We start from the raw sequence: 26,122 nt of genomic DNA on the forward strand, positions 1-26,122 counted from the left end.
AAAGAAATTAAGGTAATAGTGTTAGAAGCATTGCAAAGAACACAATCTGAAGAAACCATGGAAAATAAGAATAAATGTATCCTCATCTCCTTCATGTTACTTGAAGCCAAAGATGAGTTTAAACAAGACGGTCTTGTCTTTAGTTGGTTCTAGAGCATCTTTGCTGCCTTCTTCTGCCAGTCTCTTCCCATTTCTCCACATTGACCTAAAATCCAGCGCCAAGAACCGCATCCCAACCCCAAATTCCCGGCTCCATGGTACCAGAGCCAATTGCTTCTTCTCCCAATCAGGAACCCTTCTTTTCACCATCTTCCTTCTGTTTGTCCAAACTGCCTGAGCTTTCCATAAGTATAGCCCATCTTGCTAAACGTTGCTGAATTGTAGGAAATAATCTAATAGACTAATTCATTCAAATGTAATAGCTAGATCTCCCCAGGGGTGTCTGCATTAAAACGAGGGATCCTACAAGCAAGAATCCTTAACCTAAGGGGGGAATCAGCAACAGTGGAATTTGAAGCACTGGGGAGAGAGAGTTTTGAATGAAGGAAAAGTCAACTTTGGTGGCAATGTGACTATTCTAAAATTATTTGAAAACAACCTTGTTCCCCCCCTCAAATTGTCCATTTCTCTATGATTATTACATTTGCCCAGGTGTTTATTTTTTGTCATTTTTCATTTTGCTTCCCTTTATGCTGGCTTCATTTACATAAAGCATCTCTTTTTTTAATTAAAAAAATTTTAAACTGAATGAACGATTCTTTAAATTCTATAGTGCTTTACAATTTTCAGAAGATTCATACATACGATTTCATATAATTCCATAATAACCCTTTTTTTCTCCCCTCCCCTGTATTGTCCTCCCCACTGCCCTCTCCCCATTGGTAACTGCTAGTTTGTTCTCTGTATCTGTTAGTCTGCTTCTTGTTTGTTTTATTCATCAGTTTGTTGTATTTTTCAGATCCTACATATAAGTGATGTCATACAGTATTTGTCTTTCTCTGTTTGATTTATTTCACTTAGCATAATGCCCTCCAAGTCCATCCACGTTGCTGCAGATGGCAAAATTTTATTCTTTCTGTGGCTGAGTATATATATATATATATATATATATATGTACACTCAGTATTATATATATAATGGATACTACTCAGCCATATATATGTGTGTGTGTGTACATATATACACTCAGTATTATATATATAATGGATACTACTCAGCCATATATATATATATATGTGTGTGTGTGTATATATATATACTCAGTATTATATATATAATGGAATACTACTCAGCCATATATGTATATGTGTGTGTGTGTATATGTATACATACTCAGTATTATATATATAATGGAATACTACTCAGCCATATATGTATATGTGTGTGTGTATATATGTATACGTACTCAGTATTATATATATAATGGAATACTACTCAGCCATATATGTATATGTGTGTGTGTATATATGTATACATACTCAGTATTATATATATAATGGAATATATATATATATATATATATATATATACACACACACCTTCTTTATCCATTTATCTGTTGATGGACACTTAGGTTGCTTCATACTTGGGCAATTGTAAATAACGTTGCTATGAACATTGAGATGCATGTATCTTTTTGAGTTAGCGCTTTTGTTTATGTTTTGGATATATACCCAGGAGTGGTATTGCTGGGTCACATGGTAGTTCTATTTGTAGTTTTGTGAGAAATCCCCACACAGTTCTCCACAGTGGCTGCATCAGTTTACATTCCCACCAGCAGTGTCGGCGGGTTCCCTTGTCCCCACAGCCTCACTAACATTTATTTGTGTTCTTCTCGATGATGGCCATTCTGACAAGGGAGGCGGTATCTCACTGTGGTTTTGAGTTGCGTTGCCCTGATGATTAGCGGGGTTGAGCATCTGTGGCCATCTGCATTTCCTCTTTGGAAAAATGACTATTCAGTTCTTCTGCCCATTTTGAAATCAGGTTGGTTGTTTTTTTGATGTTCTGTGAGCTGTCTATATGTGTTGGAAATTAATCCCTTATCTGTCTTATCATTTGCAAATACCTTCTCCCATTCAGTAGGCTGTGTTTTTGTTTTGTCGATGCTTTCCTTTACACTTTGTTAAAGCATAAAGCATCTCTTAAACCCTGAAAAGTGAAAAGATAGTGGTGAAGTGAGTTGAATGAAGCCAGTAAGTGGCTTTAGATTAGGTCCATTGGAATCAAGTTTAGTGTTCTTTCCCAAGAGAGCAAAAGCAAATTTTAATTTAGTAAGGAAATCTAACAGCTTGCTTTCTAGCTTGCATTTCAGAAACAGACCTTAAGAGTTTGAATCATCGCAAGACACTGATTTCAGAGGGTCAGATGTTTGTTTGTTTGTTTTTAACATCTTTATTGGAGTTTAATTGCTTTACAATGGTGTGTTAGTTTCTGCTTTATAAAAAAGTGAATCAGCTATATGTATACATACATCCCCATATCCCCTCCCTCTTGCGTCTCCCTCCCACTCTCCCTATCCCATCCCTCCAGGCGGTCACACAGCACCGAGCTGATCTCCCCATGCTACGTGGCTGCTTCCCACTAGCTATCTATTTTACATTTCGTAGTGTATATATGTCCATGCTACTCTCTCACTTCGTCCCAGCTTACCCTTCTTCCTCCCCGTGTCCTCAAGTCCATTATCTACGTCTGCGTCTTTATTCCTGTCCTGCCCCTAGGTTCACCAGAACCTTTTTTTTTTTTTTAGATTCCATATATATGTGTTAACATACGGTATTTGTTTTTCTCTTTCTGACTTACTTCACTCTGTATGACAGACTCTAGGTCCGTCCACCTCACTACAAATAACTCAATTTCGTTTCTTTTTATGGTTGAGTAATATTCCATTGTATATATGTGCCACATCTTCTTTATCCATTCATCTGTCGATGGACACTTAGGTTGCTTCCATCTCCTGGCTACTGTAAACAGAGCTACAATGAACACTGTGGTACATGACTCTTTTTGAATGATGGTTTTCTCAGGGTATATGCCCAGTAGTGGGATTGCTGGGTCATATGGTAGTTCTATTTTTACTTTTTTAAGGAACCTCCATACTGTTCTCCACAGTGGCTGTATCAATTTACATTCCCACCAACAGTGCAAGAGGGTTCCCTTTTCTCCACACCCTCTCCAGCATTTGTTGTCTGTAGATTTTTTCATGATGGCCATTCTGACCGGTGTGAGATGATATCTCATTGTAGTTTTGATTTGCATTTCTCTAATGATTAGTGATGTTGAGCATCCTTTCATGTGTTTGCTGGCCATCTGTATGTCTTCTTTGGAGAAATGTCTATTTAGGTCTTCTGCCCATTTTTGGATTGGGTCATTTGTTTTTTTGATATTGAGCTGCTTGTATATTTTAGAGATTAATCCTTTGTCAGTTCCTTCATTTGCAAATATTTTCTCCCATTCTGAGGGTTGTCTTTTCATCTTGTTTATGGTTTCCTTTGCTGGGCAAGAGCTTTTAAGTTTCATTAGGTCCCACTTGTTTATTTTTGTTTTTATTTCCATTTCTCTAGGAGGTGGGTCAGAAAGGATCTAGCTGTGATTTATGTCATAGAGTGTTCTGCCTATGTTTTCCTCTAAGAGTTTGATAGCGTCTGGCCTTACATTTAGGTCTTTAATCCATTTTGAGTTTATTTTTGTGTATGGTGTTAGGGAGTGTTCTAACTTCATTCTTTTACATGTTGCTGTCCAGTTTTCCCAACACCATTTATTGAAGAGGCTGTCTTTTCTCCATTGTATATTCTTGCCTCCTTTATCAAAGATAAGGTGACCATATGTGCATGGGTTTATCTCTGGGTGGAGGGTCAGATGTTTAAGGAGTTTGGGATACACATACCAATTCATAGGGACGATGTCTTGGATATTCATTTGCACAATGAACTGTGTTTACATACCCAGATAACATTTTCTGCTTTCCTTCACCCCATAGATTTTTGCATCAAGATGGCAACAGTGGGAAAAGTCAGTAACATGGAAAATGTTTCAAGTTACATTTCAGAGATTAGAAAGCGAGTTCTTACTGTCTTTTAACTTGGCTCTTATTTTTATGCTCCAATGTGGGAACCTCCCCAAATAGAGGAAAGATGCACGGGATCTTATCATTCATTTTCACCCTTTAAAAATTGTTTTGGAAAAATCAACATGTTTGATGGTGATGTTTAACTGTTTTACACCCTTTCCCCCCCTCCCCATTTTAGATATGACATATAAATAGTAATGGATAAGCTCTTTCACATTAACTGTCCATTACATTCCATTAACTGTCCATTACATTGACCATTTTTGGATATACTTTCATAAGTACAGTCCACACTATTTCTTTTAAAAATATTGCCACTACTATGTCTTAGCTCATTAAGCTTGCCCACTTTCTCACTGTTCAATGAGTTTTTATTCCCTCTTCTTTATTTTTGCTACTTCCTTTATTTTTTATTTTTATTTCTTTTATAGAAAATCTAGGTTGAATATTTGCACTTGGAATGAGAAGACCCTTTTTTAAAATTAATTTATTTATTTGTTTTTGTTTATTTTTGGCTGCGTTGGGTCTTCGCTGCTGCGCGTGGGCTTCCTCTAGTTGCGGCGAGTGGGGGCTACTCTCCGTTGCAGTGCACGGGCTTCTCATTGCGGTGGCTTCTCTTGTCGCGGAGCACAGGCTCTAGGTGCGCGGGCCTCAGTAGTTGTGGCACACGGGCCCAGCTGCTCTGCGGCACGTGGGATCTTCGCGGACCAGGGCTCAAACCTGTGTCCCCTGCGTTGGCAGGCAGATTCTTAACCACTGCATCACCAGGGAAGTCCCAACTACTTCCTTTGTCTTTGACATACTTTTTGGTTCAGATACTTATTCACATCTCTCTGAGATGATTTGTAGCTAATTTGTAGCAACAGATTTTCATTATTTATGAGTGTCATTGTCAGAATCCATTTGGAAGTCTGACCGAGATAAAGCAGATTCCGACTTGTGATCTGACCACAACAATAAAGCAATTAACCACACGGGTTAAAGTGGGCTGAATCCTAGAGAGTGCTGATGTTTGTACAACCAAATGTTTAGTGTCTTGTGCATTATGTCTGATTCATTTCCTAGAAGATTCAAGATGTTATTATTACAAATAATTTATAACACCCTCTTTTAAAAAATGTAATGTATGTTATTTCTCATACTAGCCAATTAACTTTAAAATGTTTGTGGATATAAGAGAGGGAAGTACAAAAGTGAAAACTCTGAGTAATATAAATGCTTAATATTCTTAAAAGTTTGGTATTATATGGTAGCATTTAAATCAGCCTTGGTATACTACTATTCTTTTCCTGTATTTGGATTCTAGTCGGTACCTAAATCTTAGACTCTACCATGCCAATGAGACGGGAAATGGAAGGCCCATGTGTATGCATCCTCTAAGCAAACATTTTTGTCTCTCTTCTCACCCCTAGTATCATAAAACATAGGTGAAATTTTCAAGAATAAATACAGGATTAGAAAAGCCATTAATAACGGCAGTCATTTTAAAGTGTCACCTAATTTAAACACTTTTGCTGTAAGTTATTGCAGTGTCATGAGTTTTATTATGCTCAATTTATTAGTAAAAGCCTTCAGGGTTCACAACCATTTATTTTGCAGGGAACTTGATTTTATCATTAATTTTTAAATACAGAATACTCCCGCTTTATTTTTTAGAGTGCACTTTATTTGCACAAATTGGTTTACTCTGATCAATACAGATGTTTCCAGGTGTTTATTAAAGCAAAAAATCTGGGAAGTCAGGTGTCTGCACATTTTCATGACATTACACTCCAAAAGTTAGTGTATGTTTGTACACACATGTTACATGTTTATATTGGTTGTTAAGTTTTAGGTGGGAAAATATAATAAAGACTGCCCAGGCCCCGGTTTCTAATTTTTTCTGATTATTGGGTAACTTATTCTGGAGGGCAATCTTTTCTCTTCCAAAGGAGTGACACCTGGGCGGGAAAATCCTACTGTTTGGGATGAGAGCCAGGACCCAGGAAACAATTCTGACCATTTCTATGGCTTCACAAGTCTGCTAAACACAGTTCTATCAAGGATAACTAAGCCTTTCTCTGGGTTGGGTTTTCCTGGTCTGGGCCGCTTTACCTGCCGGGCTCTCTGGAGGTGTTTATGGGCTGAAATAGTTGACAAAGGAGCTCTGAGCCGTGGTGGGTGGCAAGTCAGAGATGGAGCTCCCTGCACCCCACCTGGACCCACGCGACCACAGGTCATGTGGAGCTAATGCAAACATCTGGTGCTGAGAGCGGACAAGACTGGATGCTTAAGTGTTTATTTTAGGGAGATTTTGTTTATAAAAAACTGAAACGAGACATATACTCACTAGCTGTCATCTTTTCTCCCCCTAATTAGGACAGAATTTCACCCTAAGGCAGTTAGGCGTTTGTGAACCGGAAGCCCGAAGAGGACTGACGTTTTGTGCGGAAATGGGGCTCCCTCACAGAGGTTACTCTATCAGTGCAGGGTCAGACGCTGACACTGAGAATGAAGCAGTGATGTCCCCAGAGCATGCCATGAGACTGTGGGGCAGGGGGGTCAAGTCAGGCCGCAGCTCCTGTCTGTCAAGCCGGTCCAACTCAGCCCTCACCCTGACAGATACAGAGCACGAAAACAAGTCGGACAGTGAAAACGGTAAGTTCTTTTTTCTTTGGCTTCGTAATGTTGGCGTTCAGTGCTTCTGTCTGTTTCCGTTGACTCTGGAGGCGTGGCTTGCTTCCTTCCTCCCATCTCTCCTTCTCTTGCTTTCTTCTGCCTTTCTTTGTATTGCAACGCTACTAGTAGCGCTCAAGAAATGTCCTTCGTTATTGCATTTTTTTTCCCTGGGAAAAAGTCAATATTCGACGAATCAGATTGTAAAATTATGCAGGCTTTCTCTGTTGTGTTAGCTATACTTTTGAAAAACAGTTTAATCGTGATAAGAAAAAAAAAAAAAACACAAAGATTGGCTTTGACTTATCTTGGACCGTGTCACCTGTTATCCTCGATGGAGTAGCAAAGCAAGTGGTGGTAAAGTTTACCCCACAGCCAGCTTGTAATCAGAGATGTCTTTGTAGATTCCTCTTGAAAATACCTCAAAGAAGTTCCAGAATCTTAGAATGGTTGACTGAGCACACGGAATAGTTTATTAACAGGGCTTAATGACTGAAGAACAAATTTGATCATGCTTTCAACTTGCTTGTTGATGACAGCAATCGAAATCTTGGCAAAGAGAAGGGAGTGTGGCCTTTGATGTGCTTGGGGGACTGGATCACTCTGCAATTAAATCGATGCACAAAAACTGGATTTTAGGGTATCCAAATAGCATACTGTAAGAAAAATCGATATATTGGGACTCTTTTCCTATCACCAACGCAGAATAATAAAGAAACAGTTAATTTCTATGCAATAATAGATTTCAAAGAAAACTTAATTTTTAGTCAGTGCAGCTTCTGGGAAGAATTGTAGCATCAGCAACAATGCACCGGACAACAAAATGACATTTCTCTTTCAGCATTTAATGTTAACAGCATACTTGCTACTTTAATCTAGTTATTAATGCTGTGTATACGGTGTATCAAAAAAGCAGAGAGAAAATTAAAATGGAAGAACTGCATGACGTGTGAAAAGAAAGATGCTGTTTTACTGATGGTTTCCTTTTCGTTACTTATTGAGCAAGCTTGTCAGCTCTCCTTTGTGACAGGAAAGCAGGTCATTGTCAGCTTTTAGTCTCAGCTCAGTCACCAAACCAAGGGGTAGCTACTGCTTCCTACTGCTTAGTACTTGTTTTCTTGCTATCCAGGGAACAAAAGGTCTACTTTAAACCAACTAAAGCAATATCTTGTGGAGAATACTTGGATGCATTAAACCAAAGTCAAAATCAACTACTAATAGGCACTCAATGTATTCATTTTGGAAGTGTCAGTTCTTGGTGGAGGCTGGACTTATCCCAACCCAAAACAGGAAACAAGGGCAGTTCTGTCTAACAAAATGAGTCTTAGAATCTGACTGCAGTGTTTTCCTGAGCTAATCCATTCACCTCAGTAAAACCTGTGTTTATAGAAATTTTCACTGGACTCAGAAGTTTCTAACCTTAAGTATGTAAGATTTGCCATCAGTTTTGCTTCCTGTCCCTCTGTATGTTTATGTAACACTCTGCAAGCAATTGTAGGCACAGTGGTTATATTCAGATGCGTTATTTGACGTTTGATTTTCCTAAAATACATGAAAAAAGGTATGATGGTTTCGGAAAAGAGCAGAGGAGGGTGCAGCAGGACAATGCGTTCAGTTCTGATTTTCTGCATCATGGACCTTCCATATCCGTATCCATTAGATATCGTCCCACATTGCGTCGGCGTGCCCTTTCTATATACACCCTTTGTAGCATCTCTGTTTCTCTCTCTCTCTCTCATAACGAGTGTATCTTGTTATTGTGTCTGTATTGGTAAAATATAAATTAATTTTATTATTTTTTAACTTGTATATCTGCTAAAACCATCTCACAGTGAATTCCCAAACACATGCCATTTTATTCTTTTCAGAAAACTTAGAAGCGTTGCCACCTCTAGTTAACAGTATCTAACATCCAAATGCCTGGGGGCGGGGTGACAAGCCTGATGACTTTCTCACACTGCCGCCCCTCTCTATTTGCACTTATTATGAACGAGAGGAGGGACTTGCTGCCCCGGGAATCTCCTACTCCATGTCCTTGGAATGATGTAAAGACAAGGAAAGTTACACTCATCCATTTCTCCAAGTGGTGTTCTGAAGCAGAATAAGAGACACAGGAAGGTGGTGTCAGGGGCCTTGCCTCAAAGTTCAGAACATTTGGTAGCATTTGTTGAGAGTAAACAGGTCAGCCAAGTTAAGAGTATAAAGTGTCAAAAACAATGTTTGTTGAGCTGGACAAGTGATGACTTAAACTTGTGTTTACTCTTTCCCCAAGGTTTGGCTGCGGTTGTTTTTTGAAACAACATTTTGATGGTCTAAGAACTCCCAATGAGGTCAGCTTAGGGAAGAAAACAAAAGAGGAAAAAAAATAGAGATGACCTCTTACTGAACACTGGCTATTTCATAGATTTCGTATGTGTGTCCATAGTAACATTGCAGATTCATTTATTTGTTCTGAATTTTCAGTGATTAGTCAGACAGAGCAAAATTCCATTTAAAGTAATAAATTACATTGGGATCTAGGGAAGCCTAATTTTCTGGTATTTAGCAGACCTTATCATTTTGAATTGTGGAATTAAACAAGAGTATCGAGGGTTTTTTTCCGACATAAAAAACTTCTTAAGCTGGGCTACAGTAAAAACTAAAATTTGTAATCATACACAGGGCCTCCTAACATCTTTATGAACAAGATCCTCAAATCCATTACCTGTTTCTACTATTAGTACTACTTCTAGTCAAATATTTATAATATAACATTTCTAAAATAATTCAACTCGGGTATTCTTAAATGCTCTCACGCTGAAAGATTATTGATTTTTCCAGCTATATTTACCTTTGACTTTCGCTTATTTAAATTGTCAAATTTTATTCATTTTCATCTTAGCTTGCCGTGTGTCCTTAGACGTTCTATCATTTCACTATAAGTTGAAACAAGAAGGATGCGCATAAAATAACTCACCGAAGTGAAACTAATTGAGAAACCAGACACTGACTTGTTTTTTCCCCCCAGTTTAGCAGGGGAGTTTGGGTTGACTGTTTTTGTCATTTGAAATAATGTGAATAAGGCTGTTTTCCTCAGAAAAAGATAAAATGTTATTCAACATTTGTGCAATTATGCAAGCTGAGTGAGTGATATTCTAGTTATAACTTCAAAGAAGAGTTTAGTCACTGCAAGGGATTAGATTTCATTTATTTATTGATAAGGAGGCCAACAGTTCAAGTTAAGAAGGTGCTAGAACTGCTGTGAGGCTAATGAAATTTTGATGGCCTGAGCATCCCATGAGAGTAAAGGAACATTCGGACCATGTCACACGTCTCCGTGTTAGCAGAGATTCTAAACCAGTGATAAAATATATTCTTTTGCAAAACTAACTCTTCACCAACCATGGGGAGTTGATGTTAAGAAGCAATTTGAGAAAAACAATTTATTACAGTATATTAAGTTTCATATCAAATTTCAAATGTTAATCTTGTTCCGAATTAAGGATGTGGGAGAAGGCCTCTCTTGACACGTACTGACAGCTTTCTAAGTCAATGCCATGCTCCAGGGCAAACACTGGAGGGTCCATGGTTTGTGACCACCTATTAGCAACCGTCCTAGTAAGCGGCTACAAAATAAATGTGCTGGGCTGCCGTAATCAAGGGGAAAGTTACCAGTGTGCTCTGGCTGGCTGAGGCATCTTTCCTGTCTCTGATGGATGTTAAAAGACCCCTGACTGAACACCCACTCTCCGGCTTTGCAAGTCATCTGATCCGAATTCCAAATATCTATGTAAATGTCAGGAACAAAGAACTTTTTTTTTTTTCAAAACATCAAGCTTCAAGCTGTAAAAATGTTTATTTGTGCATCTTCTCCCAGAAGCAGCCTGGCATGTATTATTACCCTTTGTCAGCCAGCAGTGTGGTATCGTGAGGAGTGCCTGGATTCAGAATCACAGCGCTCAGGCTGTAAACGCTTTCATTCGACCCCTAAGACCGTTTGCTCCTGAGCCACCCAGAGCTCAAGGTCCCAACTTTCCCGCCTCTGCCCGGCTACTCGGCCAGTTGTACTGCTGGCCCCAGAGATGTGGAGGTCTTCGTCTTGCTGCTTCTGCCTGTCTCCACGACCTCTCCTGCCCCTTGGGAACCGATGACCTTTGACACTAGACAGACCAAGAGGAATTGGCTCTCCTCTCCTCTTCTACCTCGTCGTAACTGGGGACCTCGAGAGCCTCCTCTGAGGGAAACAGTTGAGAACGTGTTGACGGGGCAGACCACCTGGGATTGTACTGGCTCCACCACCTCCCAGCTGTGTGGCCTTGGGCAAGTGACTTAACCTTCCTGTGCTACCGTTTCCATGAGGGTAAAATGCAGAAGATCACAAATGACGTGCAGTCCTTATGGGGTTGTTGTGAGGGTTAAATGAGCTCAGATGTATAATATGCTTAGAACAACGGTGCCTGGCGTCTAGTGAGTTCCAAACAAGGGTGTCCTCTTATTATTATTTGTAAACGGTGGAAAATTATATGTCCTTCTTAAGTGTTTGTGAAGATTAAGTGAGGTGCACGGTATCAAGTACCTACGTAGTCTTGGCGCACAGCGTGTCCCCTGCCCCACTTCCATTTTCCCCCTCTGTCTGCATTAGTCAAGTACTGGTACATTTGGCGAATGAGGGAGAGCGAGTGGTCTCCTCCAGGAGACCCACTGCTGATTTGCGTAGCCTGGAATTTCTGTCACCATTTATTGACTCTTTTATTTTTCTCTAAAACCCCGCATACTTTTAAATTCACTGTAATTAAATGAACGTACATTGAGTGGTGCTGATAATTAGTCTGACGGCTGTAGACTTCAAAGAGTTAAACGTGCTCCTTCCCTTTCTGGGCAAAGGAAGTTTCAAAAGTGGTGCTTCTCTCAAAGGCATGTTACTTAGACAGCCAGTCAATTAAAAGGCAATTTAACTGGTGCTCATGAGTTCACCCAATAAAATAAATCCCTCCTGGAAGACTTTATTTCTCACCTGGGGTCTTAGCAATATACCTGTGGTAGGACCTCACTAATGCCACACTAACTGTGCAGATACTAGAGTATTCCAAGGCTAATTTGACTAACAAGAAGCATAGAGCATTAATGTGCAGTATTTTTAAGTGTAATAGATACTTGCTTTGCCAGACTGAAACACTTCAAAAAACCAATTTACTTGTCCTTTGAAATAGTAGTTTTAAAGTCTACTTTCTGTATGGATAGATAAAATCTAAAAGTTGAGCTACTATACTTAAAAAAAAGATATACCCCCGGCTTCCCTGGTGGCACAGTGGTTGAGAGTACGCCTGCCGATGCAGGGGACACGGGTTCGTGCCCCGGTCCGGGAAGATCCCACATGCCGCAGAGCGGCTGGGCCCGTGAGCCACGGCCGCTGAGCCTGCGCGTCCGGAGCCTGTGCTCCGCAGCGGGAGAGGCCACGACAGTGAGAGGCCCGCGTACCGCAAAAAAATAAAAACAAACAAACAAACAAAAAGATATACCCCTTAAACCAATTTGATAAACTGTTGTAGTGATGTTTACATCACTGTCACAGTAGAGAACTTTATTTTGCGATCCAAATTACCACATTGGGCAAAATATGTTCTCTGAAAAAGTGGGCAGGGCAATTTTTTCTCTCTGAGCAACTGAATATAGGTGAGAGAAGAAATGGAAGGATTTGTAACTCTGCTCTCACCAGTTAAGTTCTAGAATAGTGTGGGAGAAACTGCCAGTGGCGTTGGAGTCCCTGTTACGTCACGTACTTGTGATGCTTCTAGCCGTGACACAGACGTCATTCCTCTCCTGGCTCTTTTTCTACACGAGGCTAATCGTTGAGTTTTCCACAAATAATTTGAAGAGAGGTGGATTTTTGCCTGTAGCCTGGTTCCATTCCTTCAGCTTGATCTTTCTCAACTCTCAGCCTACTTTGGAAATGGGTTGTGAGAATTAAGGAGGAATTCCGTTGCTGCAAGAAATAAATGGTATTTCAGTGTTATTCTAATTTGATGAGACTTTACTACACACGCTAAACCGCAACTTGAATATAAATTCCATTATGGGCTCTCTTCTCGCATGTAATGGTCAATTCCATCATGTCCTACTGTTGTAAATTATATTTTATGTTTTAGGTGCGCTGGGATGTCAAAATAGCAAAAGTAATATGTTGCATGCTTCCTAAATCAAGGTCAGAATTAAAGTACTGCTTTGCAAAATACAGTCAAATAGCTTCCAATATATAAAAATAATTACATCACCTTGATGGGTATATGTTTATAGTTTAAACAGCAACTTGTCATTCTTTAAGCAAAAGCTTCCGTACTTCATCTTGGATGAAATACATTCACTTCATGGATATGTTACAAGTCACTTGAGCACAAGTAAGTGACGATTTAAATAAAACTTTTTAAAAATTTAGTATTATGAAAGTAGAATTAAGAATGCCATAAAGTCCACCACCATGGTTGTTATCACTTAAGTATTTATATACATTTATATTTTCCATTCTAAGAGGATTTTTGGCACTGCTTGACAGTTTGCTACTTGTCACACGGATATTGTCATTTCTACAAAACAACTTGTATTCTAAGTACTTTTGTTCGAAGTATATGGAGTATATGCAGTATCTGTTTAACATCCAGATGTTCTTTTAGTTGTGGAGTTGAAATCAAAGTGCAGCATATACTAACACAAATCAAAACTGATGAGGCATGCTATTTTGATTTTTGAATGTGGTTTGATATCCTTGGAAAATCACAGTAGTAGTGGTAAAATTGTTTTAATTAATGAATTGAACAGCAACGAATGCCGAGTCAGGTTCATTGATGTAATTATCACTGAACTAGAAAAAATAAGTGTTAGAGCCGTAGAACCGTAGTTTATTTGCCATTCCAAGGGTGTTCAAGTGTTTGAAAAGCAACGAACTGATTTGGGGGGGGGTTATTTATAGAATATTCTTCTCAGGTCATAATAATTCTGTTAATTAACATTTACCTACACACAAGTTTAAATGTGAAAAATCTTCTCCCTTATTTACTGAGTAGTTTGAACGAGGGTTTCACTCTATTGGAATTTTCTTCTCTTTATCAGTTGACTTGAGATAGTTTGCCATAATGAATGGACTATAAACTAAGTGTAAAAGCTTTCTGAATGCGTATTGAAATGGATACAAATGAGTATAAACTTGAGAAAGGGACAATTTAAAATGTCTTATGAGTAGTGCCTTTAAATATCAAGTCACATAGAAACTGAAAACTGAATAAAGTTGAGATGTGACTTGGAATTGATTTCTCATTGAGTATGTCAGCTACATTCTCAATCAATGAATGGTAAATGCTAGGTATCGTACCAGGGGCTACAAAACAAGTAAATGAGTATGATATAGTCTCTGACTCTAGAAGTCCATAGGCTGGTTGGGAAAACAGGCAAGTAGATATTACATTGTAATTGTACTTTAATGTGCTAAGTAATATTACAACACAGTACGTGAAGTCAGTGTCAGCACAGAGCAGATTCTTGCCACAGAAATTGAGGGCAGGAGAGGAAAAAAGGTTTTATAAAGGAGGAAGGAGGTGGCATTGTTACACAGGCTCAAAGGATGTGTAAAAATGCAAGGTGTAGACAAAGCAGTGAAGGAGAGAGTGTGAAATCCCTGGGGACTGTTCCAAGAGCCAGAGGCTCTTTGGTGCCTGGAACACAGGGTGTTGTGTGGATGAGTTATGAGAGTTTAGGCTGTACAGGTAGCTCCAGACCATGTTGCAAAGGGACTTCAAGGCCATGCTAAGGAATTTGTACTTTTTCCTGTAGGTAATGGGAGTCTCGGAAGAATTTTCGTATAGAGGAATATTCCAGTCATATTTACATTTTTGCAAAGTACTCAGAAAGCAGTGTAGAGTGTTAACTGTCTTTCCCACAAAGGGAGTAAGCTCCGTAGGGCCGTGGCCCTGTTCACCCTTGTGTCTCTGTGTTCACCTCACCCAGTGCCTGAATTTGGACCTGAAACTGTAGCTGAGCGAATACATAACTGGAGGTCAAACTTGAAAGCAAATTGGCCAATCAGGTAGTATTATAATTATCAGAGTGAGAAAATACAAACATTTGAACAAAGAACTGGAAAGGGAAAGGAGACATTCAAATAGGTTCGACTTGATGATTAATTCATTGCATTGGTGTTAGAGAAGAGGAAGACATTTAAAAAGACCCTCTAACGTGGAAGTGATGCTATAATCCAAGTTGGAGGTTAAAGCATATTGTTTGTGATAAAGTCAGTAATTCTGAGAAGGACAGGTTGTATTTGAGATGTCTGTGGGACATCAAAGTTCAGAATATATTAAGCAATTATATATATACATATATTATATATATTATAAAATTTATATATTATATATAATAAAATGTACCAATACATATAATCATATATATTATAAATTTTATATATAATATATAATAAAATGTAATTATATATAATTATATATATATGTATATATAAAACTCAAGTTACATTTAGTTTAGAAACATTTTCTTTATGATCTCTATCATTGCAGTTAAAGCCATAGGGCAAATTAAACCTCTCCCCAAAAGCAAATAAAGTGAGAAAAGAAGAGAAATGAAGATAAAATACTGAGTTCACCCATATTTAACATAAAGGTACAGAAGAAGCACCAGTGAAAGAAACAAAGAGAGATGTTCCATAGAGACAAAAAGAAAACCAAACAAGATCAGTTCACAGAAGGCAAAAGAGACAGGACATGATTGACAGAGTCAGAAATTTCCAGAAGTGTAGTAAGTTAAGTGCCAAGTACATCCTTTGGATTGCACAGAGGATCTTAATTTCTGTGTAGTGGGTGTGGTCGTCAAGCTGTAGTGGGTGGGGAGATGAACAGAAGCTATGGTACCAGTAAAGGTAGATTATTGTTTCCAAATCTTAACTAAGAAAGGAGAGAGTTAGGCGTAACTCCTGGGGAACACAAGGGCAGGGGTATTTTTATATTGGAGGACATTTCAGCCTCTTTCTAAGGAAAGGGAAGGAGTAATGAGAAGATGAAAGTGAGGAGATTGAGGGGGAAATGAAGTCTGGCCTCTGAAGGATCGGGAGGAGAGAGATCTTTGGAATATAAACTTAGGTAACTGTGAATTCGTCAGCACTTTTTATCCTGTAAGGTGCTTTTCATCTTACAGCTTTGTGATAGCATTCGTTTAGTGTTTGCTGTAGGAGAGGTGTACTTTAAAAAGGTACATTTCTATCTACACTGATTAAAATCATAGCATAGCATAGTCGGTGTGGTATAAATTGATGACATTTGATGGACTTGACAGTTCATGTCATTAAAAGGTTTGGGGGAAAATACATTCTTATTCAAAACTGAGATTTTATTTAAAACAGTACTGTAAAGCTGTTAAAAACAAAGAAAAGAAAGAAAAGCACATCCGGAGTTTAACAGGAAACAGGTAATTATCAATTCTGGAGCCTGAAGTAAGAGGATCGTTCTCAGTACTACTCCAGGTACAGATACGTAGGGAACGTTCTATTTCGTTGATCACCGATGTTTGTGTGTGTGTGTGTGTGTGTGTGTGTGTGTGTACAATCTACATATAAACATATAAATATATAATAAAATAGTTGTATAATAAATACATATATAATAAATAGATATGACAAAATAAAAATAGATACAGATATATAATTATATATAAATCATACACACGCCTATATACATGTATACATATATAAGTGTGTGTTTATGACCTTTGCCTTAAGGATTAAATTAATAGCTTAAATATAAGTCTTTCCACCTTAGTAACTACCACATGGTTTTGCACTAGCTATACTGTGTATTTTGCTTAAAAACAAAATGCATGTCTATAAACATAAAATTATACAACCAGATTTGATTATTAGCAAACACTCTTGAGGAATTACCAAACATTTATTTTTTAAAACTACTCAAAAGGGAGCCAAAAAAATAGAACACAAGTGATTTGTCTGAGAGAAATAAAAATAGGCTATAAAAAGCCAGAGTGTTGTTAGTATTTGCATATTTAAATTTGGAAAACTGACTTTGTGAAATGATTATTCAGACTAAACTGAATAATTGATTCGTCTTAAATTGGTTAATATCAAAGTAATCAGTAGGAAGTAGGCTTGCTCTTCCAACTGGTTTTTATAGGGGTGTTAAAGTTCACAAAGAGAGATCTTAAAATTTTGACATACATCAGCTGGAGATTCCTGGGGGATTTGAAAGTGCTTGAATGAAATGTCAGTTGCTGCAGAAAGCAAGTATAAAACATTCCCTTATAATGGACTGTGTCTCATTTACTGTGACTGGAGCACCATTGTATAGATTGTAAGGTACAAAATGTGCTTATAGATGAACTAAATTATTTGAATTAACCTATCTAAAGAGTTTAAGGCTTCAGATAATCATTAGAATTTTTTAAGCATTTAATTATTATTTGCGTGGTACTGTGTCAATAACCCAAGTAAAATGATAGGTGATGACAGACATAATAAAAATGGAACTTTAGACCAAGCAATTTTAAATAGAAAATGTTATGAGTGTTTACATCTATGCCCTTAATTTATCTATTTTATTTACTTAGCATTACATGTCATTTGAAGACACAGAGAAGCATATGGATAATATTCACTACTTTCTATTTTGGTATTTACACTTTCATTCTTTATCTGTGTATATATTTTTATTTGTATTTATTTATTTATTTTTTTTGTGGTACGCAGGCCTCTCACCATTGTGGCCTCTCCCATTGCAGAGCACAGGCTCCAGACATGCAGGCTCAGCGGCCATGGCTCACGAGCCTAGCCGCTCCATGGCATGTGGGATCTTCCTGGCCCGGGGCACGAACCCGTGTCCCCCGCATCGGCAGGCAGACTCTCAACCACTGCGCCACCAGGGAAGCCCTGTGTATATATTTTTAAATTAGAATTGCAATTTCTGTTTTGACCTAAGTTTCTCCACATTATTAGATATTCTTCTTCAACATAATAGTTTTCCATGCTGTGATTTATCATAATTTGTTGAATATATCCACTACTTGTGAACATCTAGGTTGTTTGAATTTTCACTTTTGTAAATCGTGTTGTAATAACAATTCTAGTGGCTAAATCTTTGCCCCTAATTCTGTATCCCCTAATACCTTAGGATGAATTCTTGGAAGTGGAATATCAGAGCCAAAGTTACGTACAGTTTAAAGCATTTGATATACCCTGTCAAAATGCCCTGCAAAAAAAACCTATATCAATTTACCTTCCCACCAGAAGCGTGAAAATGTGTCTCTTTCCACATGCCATTGACAAGGAATGTTGCCATGCTTTAAAATTTTGGCAACTTGATGGAAACATAGTATCTTACTGTTGCAATTTATATTCATTTGAGTAATAGATTGAATATATTCTCATATATGTGTGTATATTGTTTGTATTTCTTCTATCGTGAATTGCCAATTTATGCCCTTTGCCCATTATTCTGTTGGGGTATATGGAGAAATGGGTCTTCCAGGACATTAGGAAACTGAAAGAAGAGATGACATTCAAGGACGTTAGGACGCTGACTCTGCCTTTTTCCACCTTGTGTACATGTGGCCTTGATGAGACAGGTTTGGTTGCAGGAGGACCTGATATAAATAAACATCTCCTTAAATGCAGGCCTTCTGCTCATAGACATATGTGTAAGTTCCACAGTAGTGATGAATAATGACATGAACTCCAAGTATAAAAGAGCTGGGGCACAGCACAGACGTAAGGTCTTCAACTCTATCAGGATTCCACCTTGCTTAAACAGCTACACACTCCTTATTAGAGATTCTAGGTGCCAAGAAAATCTGTATTTACTCCAGCTCGGAGTAGCAAGTTCATTTCCACAAAGTTTCTACATCCTTATTAAATAAATTTTAAAAACTTAAAGAAGATGATAGTAACAGTGGGAGGAAAGACTCTTTCCATCAGTCCATAGGCTGCTGGAAAAGATACAGGAGATGTAGGTATTCGTGTACATTGTATACATATTGTTTTCTTATTGAATTGCATAGTTTTCACAAAACAAGAATCTTAATAACAGTCTCTTTTAAAATATCTAAATCTTAGTGTTTTGTAAATATTTTCCTCAGTTTAATTTTGTTTTATTTATTTATTTATTATTTATTTGGCCTCCCTAATGGGCCAAACTGTTTTATTTTTGATACAGTTTTTTAGAAACTTTAAAATATAGCCGTCAATTATATTATTTACTTTTTTATGCTTTTTTATGCTTAGAAATGTTGACTTTACCCCTAGAACAAATAACGATTTTATTTTCTTCCCTTTTGTATATTTCTTTTTCTTTTTTTATGTTTAATTTAGCTGAATTTTTAGATATAGTCTGTGGTGTAGGAATTTATATTGATTTTCTTCACATAATTTGCTTTTGTAAATGTCATTTAATTTAATTAGGGGATGCTTCATAATGTCTAATAAATGTATACTAATCTACTTAAATTTTGGCAAGGAGACATCAATAAAAATTAGTGCTGTTAAATCTTTTTAAAGAAGTGGGGCAAAATTTGTGAGATATCTTATATAAATAGTAGTTTTTAGATACTAAATTCAGGTTTGGTAGTTTCTGAGAGATCTAGAATGCTAACTAAAAATAAACGTTTTCAGGAATGCACAGTTAACCACTAGCAGTATAATGTGTAGCCTTTAGACACTGCAAAAAAATGTAGTAGAAAAACAGACTTAAATAGGTTTCCTGTACTTCTTGACTTAATATCTTTGCCATGGCTATAATGAGGGTTTTGCAACAGACGTATTCCCCACGGGAACCACTGGATAACACCATGATGGTACAAGGAAGGAGGCTGCAAATTATTAGTAGTAAACCTTATTCCCCTTCCGCCAATGGGTCTCAGTCCTGATTAGGATTTTATGTCAGGACAGTTGAGTTCTGTAGATGGCTTGATAAAGGCACAGCGGTGCCCTAACGCTGGGCCAGTGGGCCCTTCAATGCCGTAAAGGCAAAGGACTTACATTCCAGTAGCTCTTGTTGTCCGCATTTGCATCTGTAAGGGTCTAGATGTGAACTTCATGGTTTCACCATTAGCACATTGAATGTACTTATTATTTCATCTCCAAATCTTATGAGATTAGTGCAGAGGGTCAGAAGAGGAACGATGTTTCTTTAAAGTATTCTCATAATTTTACCTATCTATTCCAAGAGTGATTGCTAAAGGGATAAAAATTGACGAAAAGGAATTTATTGGGAGGTGAAAAGTTTGTACTTTAAGGGATAAGAATATTGCCATATATATCCATGAGTCCTGGTTACTACCACCATATTTCAAGTAGTTTGTACTAAATGTATAGCTCAGTGATAGGTGGCAGCTGTCAGGCAAGATTTCATCTCCTGAAGAAATATCAGAAAGAGTCAGCGCTTAGGTTGACCCTTTCCATGAAATACATTTCTTACCCTTTTTTAAATAGAAGTTTTCACCCACAAAAATCCTCCTACTCCAACCAATTCTGATTTTGCTCTGATGACGTTCCATCATTCCTGGAACAGTTTGTATTCTTCAGAATACTTCGACATCCCATGGGAAGTGTCACTACTCTATAGAAGCATTTTGGAAAAAGAGTCATTTTGCAACAATGATAATCGGTAAGGATTTTGGATGTGAACGTTGTGGTTTTTGTTCTTTAGAAAAGTCATTATATGAAAATCCAAATGGCAGAGTAGAATAGAGATAGAGATAGATATTTGGATTTTATTGAGCACCTATTGTAGTCCGCCTGACACCTTTTGAGGTTAGTATTATCCCTATTTAACCAAGGAAAGAAAACTAAGACTTAGAGACTCCAAATATCTTGCTAAGGTCCCACGGGTACTAAATGACAAAGCCAGGGTTGAAATCCACCATCTAATTCCAAAACCACTATAATACACAGCCTATTCTTATGTGGAATCTCCTGGAATCTAGACAATAGTAGAGTGAAGGTCCCCTCAGATCACCTACTTTTCAAAGAGAAGGAAAAAGTCTTATAAATTTAAATGTCTTCCATGTCACCTTGAGCTTCTGTGTAGTTGAATTTGTTTCACACTTCTTAGTCAAAGATATAATTCTCCTATTTTAAGCAAAGAGTTCCATAGGCACAGTGCTAAGGACACTTGATTGGAAGTGGAGAGATCTGGGCTGTTATTCTGATTCTATCATTAACTCATTTTTTTATCTTGGATCATTCGCCCAGTGTCTTTGTGTCTGAGTTCCTTCAAACTGTGCCTCCTTATTAAAGTTTTTTAAAATATGCGTTATTATATTTTTGGTTAACCTTACAAAGCTAATGTTGCAAAGTTTTTTCTTGAGGATTTACCTCAAGGGAGGAAAGTCACGTTGGGTTAGGATAAGTCCATTGAAGTGAAGATATGAAGCATGAGAATCTAATAAACTACCTAAAGTAGCAAGAAAAATTAGATTCATTATTTGCATCAATCAGATATAATCCACGTTTCCTTTGCTTCTGTGTATGTCTAAGTATTACATCTACAAAGAGTGGAACCATGGCCCTTCAACTAATACATTATTGCCTACAAAGTTTTGTTATCTTTTGTTTTCACAGTCATTTCAGATTCCTAAAATAAATTTGTTTCACTGCTAAGAGTTTTATCTAAGTATAAGTATTGTATGGTATTTCACTATATAAGCTTAGGAAATTTGCTTAGTAGTGATATTAAGGAAGCAAGTTTTGGGTGAACATTTTGCCATACCTGGCAAGCAGGTCCTCAATGTTTAATAGATAAATACAAAAATAACTTTCTTTTTCTGACTTGTTTCACTTAGCAAAATACACTCTAGGTCCACCCACGTTGTCACAAATTGCAAGATTTCAGTCTTTTTTATGACTGAGTGATATTCCTCTGTGTGTGTGTGTGTAAAACATCTTTCTCCATTCATCTGTCAATGGACACTTAGTGTGCTTCCATATCTTGGCTATTATAAATAATGCTTCAATGAACATAGGGGTGCATATGTCTTTTCGAATTAGTGTTTTTATTTTCTTCAGATAATACCCAGGAGTGGGATTGCTAGATCATACGGTAGTTCTGTTTTCAGTTTTTTGAGGAACCTCCATACTGTTTTCCACAGTGACTGCACCAGTTTACATCCCTACCAACAGTGCATGGGGGTTCTCTTTTCTCTGTCTCCTCGCAAATACTATATGTTTTCACTTTTCTGTAGAATCTAAAAAACAAAACAAACGAACAAAAAGAACAAAACAAGACAGACTCACAGATACAGAGAACAAACTAGTGGTTGCCAGAGGGGAGGGGAGAAGGGGAAGGGTGAAACAGGTGAAAGGGATTAAAAGGTACAAGCTACCAGTTATAAAATAAGTGTCACAGGAATGTAATGTACAGCACAGGGAATATAGTCAATGATATTTTAATAACTTTGTATGGTGCATAATCTATAAAAATATTGAATCACTATGTTATACATGTGAAACTAATGTAAGTCAACTATACTTCAATTAAAAGAACAAAAACAAAAATGACATTACTTAAATATTTCAATCTTTTAAAAAAGATAATCAAGCCAGTTTTAACAAATGAAAAACAGTCAATAACATTGTCTCTTCCTCTTTCATGCACTTTTCAAAGAAAGATTTGGTGTGGAACATACATTTTTGTTTTGACCATGGTCATACTTGATCTCCATACATGAATCATTTCTACCCCAAACTTCCCCATGTATTATTAGCTGTGTCTTTCTTGAGATACTACAGGCTCAAAACACAATCTGGCTCAGGTTATTATTTCACTGAAAGAATATTCATGTGATTATCAGCTTGTTTCTAGGGGAAATGATCTCTAAAAATCAATTCTGTTTTGTATGGCTAAAGAATATGCCAGATACTTGAATATCATAATCTGCAAGTCTGACAGAGACCTTGTGAGATACCAGCTTCACTCTCTGTCAGGAAGTCTGGAGAGATACAACTGAACTAGGTATTGCGATTCTTTTGAATTTACCTGTATCTGTGTTTAATTAGAATTTCTTTCATGACTTTTATCCTAAGTTCTTGGCATGAAATGGAGCAATTTTGGTCCTCATCTTCATGTCATAATCCTTCTTATACTTGAGTAGCAAGACTGTTATCCTTCTTTTCTCAAAACTAATTAGTCCCAATAGTCATATTCTTTGATGAATTGATCCTACTTCCTAGACCTAATCACTTTCATTATTCACTGAGCGTCTTCCCAATTCATTATGTCTCCTTGGTTTCTGGGGACCTCAAAACACACACACACACACACACTCTCTCTCTCTCTCTCTCTCTCTCTCTCTCTCTCTCTCTCTCGCCATTTTGATGACAGTAACATCACATTTCTGCTCAGTTATTTTTAGTGCCTAGGACATGTATCAGCAGTATGTTAAAAAGCCTGGCATCTGTCCTCAAAATATGTTTTCAATGGTTAAGTTCCCTTTTATGGCCCTTTAATTCAATTCTGATCTGTCTTACTGTGATGTTACTGGAACCACTCAAAAGAGCCATTACTCGTTACTTTTCCCTTCCTCTTGCTTTTTCATAAATTTCTTTGTAATTTCAACTTTGGATTTCTTTGGAATTTTCCATGAAACTCTTATTTCCCAGAACATATTTCCTCCTGCAGATTACGAGATCAGAATTTACTTACGGCTGTCTTCTCACATCCTCTGATCTTACTAATTTAGTTCAATTGTATTGTAATGTCTAGTTTACTTTCCTGCTTATTAATTATCAGGCCCTCTCTCCCTCTTTCTCCTTCCTGTCATCACTCTAAATTTCTTTGTAACTAACTGGAGCACTCAAATACATGTTTCTTTCCACCTGCGGTTCTTAATGAGCCAGGATGAGCAGTAAACGTCTATATGAAAGGCTGACTTAGTACCATGTTCTTATTTCCCACACTCTGAAAGTCCATGCAGCTTTGAAGAGATCTAGGTTTAAAATGGAATACGATATGTTAGTTGAAGAAAGCCTGCTCTACAAACATGATATTTCAGTTAGATCTGTTTTAAAAATATACCTTAGGGTACCTTATTTTAGTTTGTCACTTACGGTGTTATATAAGTAAATTATGCAAACCCTCATTAACAAAAATAACTTGTTATTCTTTGCAAACATACTTCCAGTTAGAAAACTGCTGTTGGGGAACAGAATGGTAGCTGTCTTTTAGTAGCCTGCTTTTTTTTTTTTTTCTAAGGGGTATAAATCATTAGGAATAAATTGTGTTCTGTCATTGTAGCCAGTAATTGGTGACATTTTCTTGTCACCATGGGACTATAAATAACAGCAATATACATACTGTCAACAGATTCATTATGTTATGAAGAATATAAACTGGTCTGTTTCTTTTAACTATACTTTGCATATTTTCTATATTAAGTACGACGCTGATATCTTCACCAATTTTTAAGGAATACTTGACAAAGCAGATTTTGTCACTGATGACTTCAGATTGTTTCATTTTGCTTTAAATGTATTTGAATTATTTCTATTTCGTCTGTAGTCCACCTGGAAAATATATTCTTCCAATAATATTTTGTTTGCAGACACTTGATCCATAAAACAGAGGGTTTTTTTTTAGTAGTAGTAAAACATACAAGAGATGCAAAAGACTGTAAACATTTGTGATGCATTTAAAAATGGGTCATGTTATAAGGATAACTAAAAACACAAGGACCTCAAATTTTGTGTTTGTATAATAAATAGTGGTGATCTGTCCCCAGACCGAAGAAAAAAATAATCCATTTGGAGGGAACATTCTTGTGGACTAAATCCTCTAATTAACTTGCTTCATCGATTGTTAAATTAGCACATGACTTTCCAATTTGACTGTCCTGGCAACGTCACATGCCTATCACCCCTTAGACCGCCACCCCCTACGCAGGAAGATAATGTCTCTTACTTTCAGTAGCTCCCATTGCTTTCTGGACAGGAGGTTTTATTTTTCTTTGCCTCCTCAAAATTAAGACAGAGAAGCTCCTGCTGGGTTATGGAGAAGGCCCAACAGAAAGCCCTTTCCAGCTTTATGTGGCCTTGTCTTCCCGGACAAGTTGATCAGCCTTTCCCTGGAAGTCTCTGAAGCGAGACTTGAAGGGCATTACTTGCCGCCAGCTCAGTGGACTTTTCTGGGAGCTCTTGACATCACGACTTCCACACTGAGAGGATGTCTTCTAAGTTCCTCTCTTTGATTTTCTCTTTCCAGGTATACAACATTTTTGAAGTTTATCTCAGATTCCCTCACTTTGAGAAAATACATTATCCAAGTTTTCCTTACTTTGTTTCTCAATTATTCATTCAACGAACACAGTTAAGGCATTGTTTCTGACTTTTCAGAGGCTACAAAGCTGAAAGCCATGACCTTCCAGGGTTGAGAGTGAAGAATCTTAGTAATAACTCTGTTAGGAGCGCCAGACACTTGTAACTTCACACCTCTTTATCACATGTTTGTGTCTTTTAGTATTTTTGAATTAATTTCTCCTTCTTTGGGGCATTACAGCACTCAGATGTCCCCTTTTCCCTCTAAAGCTTAGCCCTTTAGCAGAGTGGTTCTCTTGCTAATAGAGGCACCAATCTTTTGGTTTCACGGGCTGCGTCTAAGTTATATTTGATTTTGAATTCCGCTGTTTCTTTGTTGGCTTCCTGCTGCTGCTTTGATATCCTTTCTATTCCTCTTCCTGCTTAAAGTCTTACTGCCATCGAAAGCTGCAAATGGAAGTTTTTAAAGAAATTTTCCAAACACAAACTGCTATAAATATTTGTTTAAATGAACTCACATGACTTGCATTATATATTTTTCATCATGGCAATCAAAACTCTTTGCCAAAGTGGAGCTCAATTTTCTGTTTTTGATTCCCACTTACCATTTCCAAATCACTTCCAAAATTTCAACATTATTTGTCTTACTTACCTACTTGAAATCTTTTCACTGCTATATACTTTCGTCAAATTCAAACTGTTTATTTATTTCAAAGCTAGTCTTAGTTCCTGGTATACAGGGAGCATATATATTACTTCATTCAAATTTCTGCCCTTCTTTTGTACTTTCCTTACCTCTAGAAATTTTTATTTCTTTCCTCCAATTCTCTTGATTCCTGGCTCCATAAAATGTCTGTTCATCAGAGAAGACGGAAAAGAAGTTGAATCAACCTTCTTAGGAAGATTTCAGTTCTCGAAGCTTATCTTTCCTGTTAATTAAACACCAAGTGCTTTATCTTCCTCTTCTTTCCCTGAGGTTCCGTATGAAGTTGTATAATGGACTCGTCTTTATTGTTTGCCGTCTCGTGAATGAACCATGTGCTTTCTTGCCCCTTGGCCTTGCTCATGCCACATTGGCGATCTGCATTACCCTCCCATCTACCCTTAACGGA

At 37.4% G+C, this 26,122-nt stretch overlaps 1 protein-coding gene across 1 annotated transcript in view; it reads left to right on the plus strand.

Annotated features, from left to right (window-relative positions):
• The window catches only part of TENM3 (teneurin transmembrane protein 3), a 694,478-nt gene that overhangs the window by 277,123 nt on the left and 391,233 nt on the right, over positions 1–26,122 (plus strand). The window contains exon 3 of the mRNA XM_060136352.1: positions 6,428–6,706. Coding sequence (XP_059992335.1) covers positions 6,428–6,706 — 279 coding nt within the window. The remainder of the gene's footprint in view (positions 1–6,427; positions 6,707–26,122) is intronic.

Source organism: Lagenorhynchus albirostris, chromosome 21, assembly GCF_949774975.1.
Source record: "Lagenorhynchus albirostris chromosome 21, mLagAlb1.1, whole genome shotgun sequence".
Classification (NCBI taxonomy): domain Eukaryota; kingdom Metazoa; phylum Chordata; class Mammalia; order Artiodactyla; family Delphinidae; genus Lagenorhynchus; species Lagenorhynchus albirostris.